This window comes from Mytilus trossulus, chromosome 6 (genome assembly GCF_036588685.1).
Source record: "Mytilus trossulus isolate FHL-02 chromosome 6, PNRI_Mtr1.1.1.hap1, whole genome shotgun sequence".
In the NCBI taxonomy this organism is placed as follows: Eukaryota; Metazoa; Mollusca; class Bivalvia; order Mytilida; family Mytilidae; genus Mytilus; species Mytilus trossulus.
In genome coordinates this window covers 15,848,097-15,860,054 of record NC_086378.1, presented here as the reverse complement: position 1 = coordinate 15,860,054, position 11,958 = coordinate 15,848,097, and the positions used below count along the sequence as shown (strand labels likewise).

At 35.4% G+C, this 11,958-nt stretch overlaps 2 protein-coding genes across 2 annotated transcripts; both read left to right on the top strand.

The window, feature by feature from the left end:
- The first annotated feature begins 10,112 nt into the window (after positions 1 to 10,112).
- Positions 10,113 to 10,739, top strand: LOC134722348 (uncharacterized). Its single transcript, XM_063585963.1, has one exon. It carries the CDS (start codon positions 10,113 to 10,115, stop codon positions 10,737 to 10,739), a length of 627 nt encoding a protein of 208 aa, XP_063442033.1.
- A 54-nt stretch (positions 10,740 to 10,793) lies between these two features.
- LOC134722347 (uncharacterized) lies at positions 10,794 to 11,240 on the top strand. Its single transcript, XM_063585961.1, has one exon. The coding sequence runs from the start codon at positions 10,794 to 10,796 to the stop codon at positions 11,238 to 11,240; it is 447 nt and encodes a 148-aa protein (XP_063442031.1).
- Positions 11,241 to 11,958: the final 718 nt, after the last annotated feature.

Sequence of the window (11,958 nt, the reverse complement as noted above, 5' to 3'; positions counted from 1 at the left end):
ATAACTGATTTTGGGTGAAAATAGACAAAATTTGCCAAAAATCGTCGACAACTGGAAAATTCTGATAAAATCATAGTTTTTTAGAAATCATTTAAGAATTTAGTGAAAAGTAAATTACATTTCTTTTTTTTTAAACAGTACAATGCTTTTATTATTACCATATTAACCAAGAAGGGATTTTAAGCGAAAATCAAAGATATATTGACCATAATGAGAGGTAAAAAGTATAATTTACAAATAGGATTGTTAATTAAAAAGTATATGGTAAAATACAAAGAAATGGTGTTTTAAGATTATTCAATAGTTTTTTGTATACAACAATTATCTACTCATCAGTAAAGTGGGATTCAACAATTGGAGGAGAATTAGAACAGTTCAATCCACGACATTCACCGCATCCTACTGAACACTGAAGACCATTTTTTCTGCAGACGCATCGTTTGGTGTCACAATTTTGTTTACAGTTACATCTTATAATGTTAAGAAGTTTATCCGGTGCTGGAGGAAGGTCCGTCAAAATTGGACAAAGTTTTCCACGTTTGATTTCCCAACCATAGTCTGTAGGATCCATGTCTACTTCTTCTGACATCCGTTTTTGGCACTGATGATAATCTCTTAGACTGTGAAATTTCCCTGAATCGGATGTTGGTGGTAAAGTTTTTACCTGGACTGAAGTGTTTCCAGTTATTACTTTGGATGTAAATTTTCTCCATCGAAGAATGTTAAGTCTTCCAAGAGGAAGTCCCCCATATAAATACGTGAGTGCTTCTTCTCCCGCTTTGATAATATCAGCTTTAATTGATTTGTTATTCATAAAAACATTGCCCTGCGTTTTCAGATATTCTTGGTTAAGTTTTTTTTTAATGCAAGTCCTTTGCCTATTCCAAAAAGCCTAGATGTCGAGTCACAACCTGTTAAGGAATGTAAAAAAGGCAATAAATAACAGACATCTTCCCCAAGAAATCATCTAGTCTGATGTATATTCCATATTTTTAATTTTTTGTTGATTGACAGTTTATCAGATTTGAAAATAACCCTTTTGAACTGCTGATTCACATGATGAATAGGTAAAACCAATACATCTGTATCTTAACCAATAACTACCACTTCTGAGGACAAAGCACAATCTACTGCAGTTAGTGCAACAAGAAGGTCTGCATCATCAGTTGCATTCTTACATCGTATGCCATTATCCTTAAGCTTGTCACACAGCATGTTAATAAGAGCTTGTTTGTTATGAATAGTTCCTTTTTAGTTTTGCAAGGCAAAGAAGAGGTGAAATTGATGTTCGGCGAAATGATGCCTTTTGTTCTACGCAAATGAGTTATATCTTTAATTGAAGGCAGTTCTGGATAACTGTCAAAAACAATTACAGGGTATGTATTTTCTATTTACATGATCAACATACATTTGCGTAATGTCTCCAAATGAATCCCCATGTATACAAGGACGTCGCTGCAATAGTGATCCACCATCAAGGACATACTGGAAACTTTCACCATCTATTTCATGTATGCAATCGCTTCCACATGCCCATATCGCATCTGCTAAGTTTGACTTGCATGCCTCTCGAGGTAGTCGGTGGCAATCAAATAAAGAAGAAGGAACGCTAGACAATTCGTACTGGAATACTTCAGATGTGTTTTCAAAGAGACCATTTGCTGCTGTGGTCAGGCGTTGGAGCATCAGTTGTGGATCTATATCAGTATTTAGAAAGTCTGAAACTGACTTTAACTTAGGTTTTGCTGCCAATGTTATTGATTGATTTGACTTCTTAAAGCTATTATTTAATTTTTTTTTACCTTTCATCAGTTCTAACGTTTTATTTCCGGTACTTTCAGCTTTATCAACGTTAACATCAGGCTCTGCCTCAACACCTGTTTCAATGTTTCTAAGTGAAACATCATTTGCAAAAGGATTTCATTCAGTAAGGTACTCAAGAATCGCAAGAGTGTCCACCCTGTCTCGTTCTTTCCTTGCACGAGTAGCTTCTTTGTGCTGATCACTAGTACAATATCCGACACCAGTGATATCTTGCATGGCACTGTTGTAGTCTGCACAAGCTGCCATAGATAATATCCATTGTGCTCGTTGTGATTCCCCCATTCCTCTGCCCCTGGTTAGACCTCCAAAAGATTTGACACTTTTCATCAATATTTTTTCTATTGTCAGATCTGTGGAAAGACCACTCCAAAAACGGTCTGTCCTTCTAAGTACATGGTGCCCTGCTTTGAAATGTCTATAGACTTCTGGGTGATCAAGTTCTAGTCTTTGCATCATTGACAAATAAACGTAGGTCGATTTGGCATATAGATTGTGACCGGCTGCTACAAAAAACGGTAACATTTCTTGTATTCTACTTAAGTGAAGATCCCAGTTTCCTGTTCGTTCAGCTATGAGAAATTTGCTAAGAATGTTTGTTATGCGGCAAAAGTTCAACCACAAAGATGATGTTCTTGATTTACACAATTTCTCTTTTGTTGCTACCAGTATAGTACTTATATCAGACAGAATTGAACTTTGTTCTACAGATTCAGTAGTTTTTTCGCCAGCAACAAATCGGTCGTATAGCTCGCATGCTTTTTCAACAATTTCGTCGCATTCACTGGAATCAGCCTCTGTATCAGTTACGTGTGCACTAGGCAGACTGACCCTGAATGATTCCTTCATAAGAAGTATATGAAGTGCGTTTTCCACCACCATAAACCCACGAACAGCTCTAGATACTGCTTTGCCACTTAGCATATGATTTACCGCATTTGATGCATATACAGTGTCTAATACTTCATGCAGACCAGAACCAGCCATAAGACGACCAATACTTCCAAGGAAGCTCATTTCAGTGTGAAATCCTCCTAGACGAAGGACGATCTGTTTAAGGTCACTCTCGTTTTTTTTTCATTTGTGACTATACACAAAGCTTTCCAGTACAGAGGCTGATCGAACGTGACAACAGGTGGTTTTTGGTATCTGTGAGCTTCTTTGCAAATTAATTTCAAAGTGGAATAAATGCAAGATAAATCACTAGGATTTAAGTCGATCATAGGTAAAAATACGAATGATAATTATTTACCAGGATATGTACCTTCCTGAACCATTTGCATGTATCCAGACCAACCCGGCATAGGAGAACGCAAAGGCCATGACACCTTCCACAATAGATTGACCATATATGAACAGTCCACATCTTTATAGTTATTTCTCAGATTACTATACAAACATGATGCCATTTGATTTGATTCTGATGGTTTGTAGTAAGAAATGTTGATTTTGGCCAGCAGTGCTATTTGCTCTGACGTCATGTCTATTCTCGGAATAGGTTTTGTACCGAAAGACCCTGGGGTAACTGCTGCCATAATTCCTATTCCATGGAAAGTATTATTTCCATCTAGAGTTCCTGAGTTGTGGTCTACATTGTCTGCTACATACTGCAAAAATCAGAAATGTACAATATCTTTTATTCAAGAAACTCACTTCAATACATCCCTAGAAAATGTTCTAACTATAGAATCAGATCATTCTTGTTATTATAGCCACGGAACGACCTCCAGCAGAGGAGTAGCAATATTAATTATTAACAAACTAGACTATACATTAATAGATTAGCATAAAGATTTAGAGGGTCGAATAATCATGGTAAATATTGAATTGAAAATATAATATATCCTCTTATAAACATATATGCCCCAAATATAGAATCTGAACGAAATAGATTCTACAAAAAATTAAATGACTTTATAAACATAAACGCAATAGGTACAATAGTTTTAGGAGGATATATGAACGACGCCCTTAAAAAATGTAGATAGGAAAAATTCAAATATTCGTAAAAAAATACGTAAAAAGTAAAATCACAAAAATACTGAACTCAGAGGAAAATCAATTTGGAAAGTCCATAATCAAACCAGTCAATTGCCTAAAAAAATAAAAAAAATAAAATGACCTTATAGATATATGGAGACACGTAAACATCCAAAAGATTTAATATACACGGAAACGTAAAAATCTAGTCCAGTCTAGTCGATTTGACATGTTCCTAGTTAAAAAATATTTCGTGTTAAAAGTAAAGTCATGTGATAGTAGGACCTATTCTTTTTAAAGCACATGTATTGACCACCAATCGGTATATATACAATAACTTCATTAACTCTAACTCAAAATATGGACTATTGTATGTTTAGGGCGTCTTGAAAACTTTTGACAGCTTCCGAAGTGCTAATTTTTAACCTTTTTCAGCTGGACCAAATCACTACTTTCCTTTAAAATTCTGGACCCAAATTTTTGTACAGTGTAATTTTAACCCCTACTTGCAATTTGAGGCATTAAACATGGAGCAATAAATTTGGAAGGGGTATAAAAATAAATGGCAAGTAACCCCCTGTCAACTATATTTGTGAACAAAGAAAATCAAGGGACGACAATTGTGGTCTCGGACCTTCTGTGGGACGCATTCAAATTGGATATAAAGGAATACAGTATTAAGTATAGTAAAAGTAAAGCATACAATAGGAAAAATGTAACACGTTATCTAGAAACAACTGAAAATATTATATGAAAAATCTAATAATGAAGAAAATGACTTTATCAATGTTTATAAAAGAAAAAATATCCACTTTAGAGAAAGAGCAAGAAAACAAATATGAATACAAAGCTGAAGAGCTCAAATAAGATCAAAACAAGAGTGGGTAGATAAAGGAAAAACGTATCGCGTATTTCCTAGGTCTTGAAAAATCTTCACAAACGAAAAAGACAATACTTAAACTAAGAAACAACAATGGGGTAATAGTAACAGTTCAAGATGAAATATTAAAGCTTAACAGCGATTTTTATGCAAAGCTATACGACACTAAACAAAAACTGCATATAGATGTTCGAAAATACATTACTGAAACAAAAGTTAAAATAAATTGTCAGAAGAACAAAGTAAGTCTTGTGACGGAAACGTAACGCTAGAAGAATTAACTATTGCAGTCAATAATCTAAAAATAAACAAAAGTCCAGGAATAGACGAGATAAGTATCAACTTTATAAAAAATGTTGGAAACTTCTTGGACCGCTACTTGTAAAATGTGTAAAGGAGTAGGCTCAGTAAGACCCTTATTTGGCCCTAAAACATAGCAGTTTTACAAAATTGTTAAAACGTAAACTTCTAGTTATCTATTGGAAAGAAGAATGGTTCTGCCACATAAATGGTTTTTCCGCTTTTATTTGGTATAAGATTGCATGCTTTTCGTGATTTGTTCATTGCGTGATTTGAACTGAAGGAACACAAAAAGGATAGGCCGATTCAGACATAAGATAAGTACATATGTTTTAGTGATAAATAGATATAGTTGTTCCAGTTGAATTTCCCGAATGATTTTTTTTTCTGTAATTTATAAAAGAATAATTTTATTTTATTTGAAAGTTGTTCTTGCAAATAGTTTGATTCTTAATTCAATGTTTCGCTTACTTGGTTAGCATTTATACTGATTAGACTATTTTTTAATAGTTACATTTGTGCACACATATATCAATCATTGAATAGCATCAAATTTATGCTTTAATACAGGTGATATATTTGTTTTGATTGTAATGTATGAGCGATATTTTTAAAAAAAATAATTACATGTTTGTAGTGTAAGCCGTGTTAACATTTACATGCCCGATAATGTTTAATTTGTTACACGTACCTCTTTTATAAGTTTTTTAATTTGCGGATAATTAAATAAGCTTGGTAATTTTACTTACCGTTTATAACGACGTTATATTTAGTTTGAAGGAACATTGCACTTGTTTTAATTGTGTTTTGTTACCAACTTCAGTTGTTTAATGCATTTAAATGTATTAATTTTATTTAAGACAACGTAGTGGGTTATATGTGGTATTTTATTTATCTAAATCGAATGATTGAATAAGAAGTTGAATTTATATTTTGAAAGCTGAATGGGCTTTTAAGACTTGATGTATGTAGCTAATCTGTTTTTATAATTATAATAGTTAATACCAATGCCAAGAGGTAGAGGCAGGCGTCGTCGACAGGACCCGGTTGGAGACTTCGTTTTAGAATGGCTCCCAGGGAACAACTTCAACCACCATTTAGGAATGAGAGAAGGCGTCCCGAAATTCATGTTGATGAAGATGCCCCTGTAGTAAGAAGACGTAGTGTTGATTGAATTCAACTAATTGCCTTGTAACCAGATGTAGAATTCAAGAGATTGAACCTGAATTAGCTGCCTTAGGTGAGGTTATTGAAGTTTTTGATGAACATCTAATGTGGCCTGGTTTTAATGAGGTTGTTATATTGATAAGTCAAAAGCTGAAGGAAAACAAAATGGAATTTTGAATATATTGATTTGTCCCTTATGCATCACAACACTTTCAACAGTCAAACAAATGAAAACACCATTGGCATTAATGACGGTATGCTGGTTATACAAAACAAAGTTCTGAAAAACCATACTGTTAATTCTGTTGAGGATTGAACTGATTGTTTTATTTCTTATGCCCAGGTCCTTATTGAAAGGTATCTTGTAAAAGCAAGTGCACTTTTCTCATATATGTCAATAATAAGGGGTGCAGCGGCTGATCATTCTGTTGAATAATTGTATTCTTATGACCAACAATTTCGTTTGAGAGTATCAAGGGATCATACTAAAAAATGATCATCCATAGATGGTTGCGTATTTTAACTAACAATACTCAAAAACAGCAGGCTAATGTTGTTATAAATGCTGAGATTTTAATTTTAAAGGTTTTTGCAATAAACGCAATTGCCAATACAGGCATGCATGTCTCTAATGTGGTTTTAATCATCCTGCTTTACGATGTCGTTGCTTTATGGACAATGAAGGTAATACTGGTCCATCTAGGTTTAAGAGAAATATCATTTCACCTTTTGTTAACAACTCTGTTAATAGACAAAACCCAAAAGGAGTATTTAAGCAAAGATAATTTATAATTTTTCAGAACTACATCGAGACAAGTTAAATTTTTGGGCCCTAGTGTATCGCTTGAACGATATATATGTCTTGTTTTTGTAGAATTTAATTTAGCATATTCCAATATCAAAACTGTCGTTTCTATCCCCATTATCAACAATCCCGTAAATGAATGACAAGGCGGAACACATAACTTGGGTGTATTATGTCAATGCGTAAGTTGAATTACAGATTAAGAACAGTTATATTACAGTTTCGTGTACAGACCAATGAATATGAACTGATAATTACGTTTGTTTTATATATGAACATGATTCGAAGATGTTATTATGTTACAATGATAATCGTTTGGGAAAAACTATGGAACGCGTGAATAACATTTACATATCAATACAGAGATCAACGTGCGGAAAAACTATGGAACGCTTGAATAACATTTACATATAAAATACAAAGGACAATCGGAATCATTGATTAAGTTGAAAGTGAATTTACGGAGCATTTATGGTGTTAATTTGATTCGAATTATTGTGTTTATTATGTGACTGAAAATTTGATTTTTGTTTGTTTGTAGGTTGAATCGATAGGAATAAATAGTTACAACCTGACAATTGATTTCATGCCCAAGTTATACATTTCAACGCAAAGCCATGCCTACAAATAATGGTGACAAACCTGGAGATGGGAAGAAAGTTTTGAAAAAGAAGAGAAGCAATGCAAAGGGAAAATTTCATCGAATATTGAATCGGTTCAATAAGAGTCATCACAACAATGAATTGAAAGAATCACTGGAACTAATCATCAAGGACCTTGAAGATGCTTATTCTGAGATGGAAGGAGGTCATGCCTCGTACTTGGAAGTTTTGGATTCTGACGACGAAACAGATAAAGATATTATTGAGCACAGTAATACAGACATGGATCATCTTTACCAAGAACTTTGTGAAGCAAGGTCAATGATGGGCAAAGTGGTTGAAGCAGCAAAGGTCAAAGACACAAAACCCATTGAGGAAGTAAAGTGTACCAAGGATAATATGAGAGTGAAAAAACTGGATGCACCTGTTTTTAGTGGGAATATAAGAGATTACCCAAGCTTCAAACAAGACTACAACCTCCTCATGAAAGATGACCCGTTTACACTAAACAATGTTTGACGGGAGAAGCACTTCTTACTGTCAAAGGTGTTGACAACGATTTTACGGAAATGATGAAAAGGTTAGACATTAAGTATGGAAAGCCAGAGAAGCTTGCTGATGCTGTACTTAGTGAAATTAAAGGACTGAAACCAATGTTTGATTGTGATTATATGAGCTTTATAACCACAGTTGATGTTGTCGAGAGATGTTGGCTCGATCTTAAAAGAATGAACATGGAACTTGAAATGAACACAGCTACGATGATCAGTCAAATTGAGAGACTTTTACCTCCATTGCAGAAGAGGGTATGGGCTCTCCGTAAGCAAAAGTATGGATCACATACATTTCCGGAATTACTAAATTTTCTTTTAGAAGAAAAAAATGCTATGGAATATATTCATTCTGATTTACGAGACAGTTCTGCTAGTCGAACATTACTTAAATCAAAGGTTCACAATTCAACATTGGAGGAAGATTCAGCCGTAGAATCTCTCCAAGCACAAGTAAAGCAAAATCGAGAAACATTGAAGCAGGTGGTTGATGGATTGGCACAGGTAGCAGAGGTTATGTCGCATGGTAATAGATATAAACAGAACGGTGATGGAATGAACTCGAAGAATAATATGCCTATGAGAATAAACCGTAGAAATTGTTGGTATCATGAGACTGATAATCATGATATTGGCAAATGTACAGCATTTAGTAGATTGGATGGTCAGACTAAAATAGATTTGATTCGCAAACAAGGAGGATGTTTTAGTTGTCTCAAGATTGGTCACTTATCAAGATACTGTTCGAATAGGAAACCGTGTGATGTCCTGGATGAAAATCAACAAATGTGTGGGAGGATGCACCATCAAGCTTTACATGGAATTCAAGTCAATGGATCAACGTTTCACAATTGTATCAGTATTGTTAATGGAGATAAAGGTAGAGAAGACGTTTTGCTCATGATAAGCAAGGTTCCGAGCAATGGAAACTATTTGACAGCGCTATGGGATCCGGGAGCTAACATCTCACTTATAACACATGATTCTGCTAGGAGACTGAACCTCAAGGGAAGAGATGTAACATTGTCCGTGACAAAGGTCGGCAACACTACTGACTATATCCAAAGTAAAGAATATATAGTTTCTCTAACTGATTTAAATGGACAGGAATTGAAAATAAGGACGTATGGAATGGATCAAATTACGGCAGACGTGACTAGGGTGGACATCCGTGGCATTGCTAAGCTATTCAAAAGCGTGACGGAAAAGGATGTGATTCGACCTGAGGGAAAAGTCGACATATTGATAGGCAGTGATTGCTGTGTTCTTTTACCAACAAAGGCAGAACAAGTAGGAAATCTTCAACTGATGAAAAACCAATTTGGTTACTGTTTGAGAGGTAGTCAAACACTTCTTAAAGTTGGTACGATGTCTCATCATTTTGTACGTATTCATCATTTATATGGACAACAATACGACACTGGTAGTTTACATATTGCAAATTTTAATGGACTGAACTCAATGCAACCCGAAATGCGGAAACTGTAAGTGTGGTAAATGTCCGATCGGAAATGGTAATTATACTATAGCAGAAGAACGAGAACTGAACATGATAAGAAAGGGACTTCATTATGACAAAGATGAAAAACGTTGGACTGTAACTTATTCATGGATAAGAGAATCGGCAGAATTGCCTTACAATATAGGAGCAGCAAATCATCGTCTTGCATACAACAGAGAAACGCTAACAACGCACCGGGACAATCTATGCAAATGCATACAATGATCAAATCAGAGATATGGTTAATAGGAACATTGCCAGAAAACTTTCAGATTACGAGGTCAGGAATTATGAAGGACCAATTCATTATCTACCGCATCATGAGGTTCTAAAACCCGACTCTAAGTCAACCCCAATCAGGATTGTGTTCAATTCCTCTTCAACATACATGGGACATGTGATAAATGATTATTGGGCAAAGGGTCCGAATGTATTGCATGACATGTTAGTGGTGCTATTGAGATTTCGACAAAATAGAATTGGAATTGCAGGAGACATTTAAAAGATGTATAATGCAATCAAACTTTCAGTTTCTGATCAACATACGCATCGGTTTCTATGGAGAGATCTCGATGCAAGCAGAAAACCGGATCATTATGTGTTAAAGACGGTCACTTTTGGGGACAGACCTAGTGGCACTATTGCAACAGTTGCATTAGGAATGACTGCGGAAATGAGTAAAGATATTTATCCAGAGGCAGCCGAAATGATTCTAAGAAACAGTTATGTTGATGATATCATTAACTCTGTCGACAATAACGATCAGGCAAGAAAGGTAATGGAAGACACTGAAAAATTACTTGCAAAGGGTGGATTTACAATTAAACATTGGATTGTTACAGGGAAGCAATCCGACCAATGGAACGGATTACATATTTCAAATGAACCAAAGGAAGAGATTCTAGGAATGATTTGGCAACCGAGAGATGACATGTTTAAATTTCAAGCAAAAATAAATTTTTCAAGTAAACGTCGAGGAATACACATTGATAAAGATTTGCAACAAACTCAAATAGATGACATACCGTTGATACTCACGAGAAGAATGGTTCTTAGTCAAGTTGCGAGCATTTATGATCCCTTAGGGTTAGCTTCCCCATTTGTTTTAACCGCAAAACTACTTTTGAGATAATTTTGCAAGACAGATGGAGGAAATGGTGGATCGGATGAACCAATAGCAGATACAATGAGACAAAGGTGGATTGAGTTCTTCAAGGGAGTCTTTCAACTAGAGTCGATTCAGTTTCCTAGATGTATTAAGCCAGAGGCTGCATACAAGAACCCCGTATTAGTAGTATTTTCAGATGGAAGCAGTGTAGCATATGGAGCCTGTGCATACATAAGATGGCAAATCGGTCCCGAAACATATGAAGCGAATCTGATTATAGCAAAAAACAGGATAGCACCAACAAAACAATTGTCGATTCCGAGGTTGGAATTATGTGGTGCAGTAATTGCATCGAGAATCAGAGAAAAAATAGTGAAGGAGATGGACTTTAACTTTATTCGAATAATTCACGTGGTAGATTCAACAATAGTAAGAGCTCAGATACAAAGAGAAAGTTATGGCTTCGGAACATTTGTGGCAACTAGAATAGCCGAGATTCAAAGTAAAACAGAACCTTCTGATTGATGGTGGGTACAAGGGGAACAGAATCCTGCTGATTTGACCACGAGAGCAACAGATCCAACCGCATTGGTAATGGAATCAGTTTGGCAAAAGGGTCCAGATTTTTTACGGTTACCCATTGAACAATGGCCGATCAGGCAAGATTATTCAGAATCAAGTCAATTGCCGGATGCAGTTGGAATCACGATGTCATTTGAACATGAAGAAAAGAGTAGAGACATTGTACCCGATTTAAGTGACATTGATCTGAACCGATTTTCGAATGTAAGCAAGATGTTGCGCGTAACAAGCATAATTCTGGATATAGCTAAAAATAGATCATTCAAAGGTGCAGCGAACCGAATTTCAGCAGGAAATATACAAACAGCAGAAATGATATGGATAAAACATATTCAGAAGAGTCTACCGAAGGATTCATTAGTGAGATTTCGAAGGTTAGGTGTACAAACAAATTCCGATGGCATAATAACAGTTGGACAAAGAATGCAAGAATGGATGAAACGCACTTGGAATCAGACTGAATTTATTCTCTTGCCAAATTCGCATCCGTTTATCAAGTTGATTGTTGCTTCCTTTCATTCGGAGGATCATTCAGGGGTGGATACAACGTTGGCCAAATTAAGGAGCAGATACTGGATTCCTGGGGTACGTCGGATTATTTAGCTCGTAAAGAAACGATGCATCATTTGTAGGAAGCGAGAGAAAAAGATTGTAGAACAGC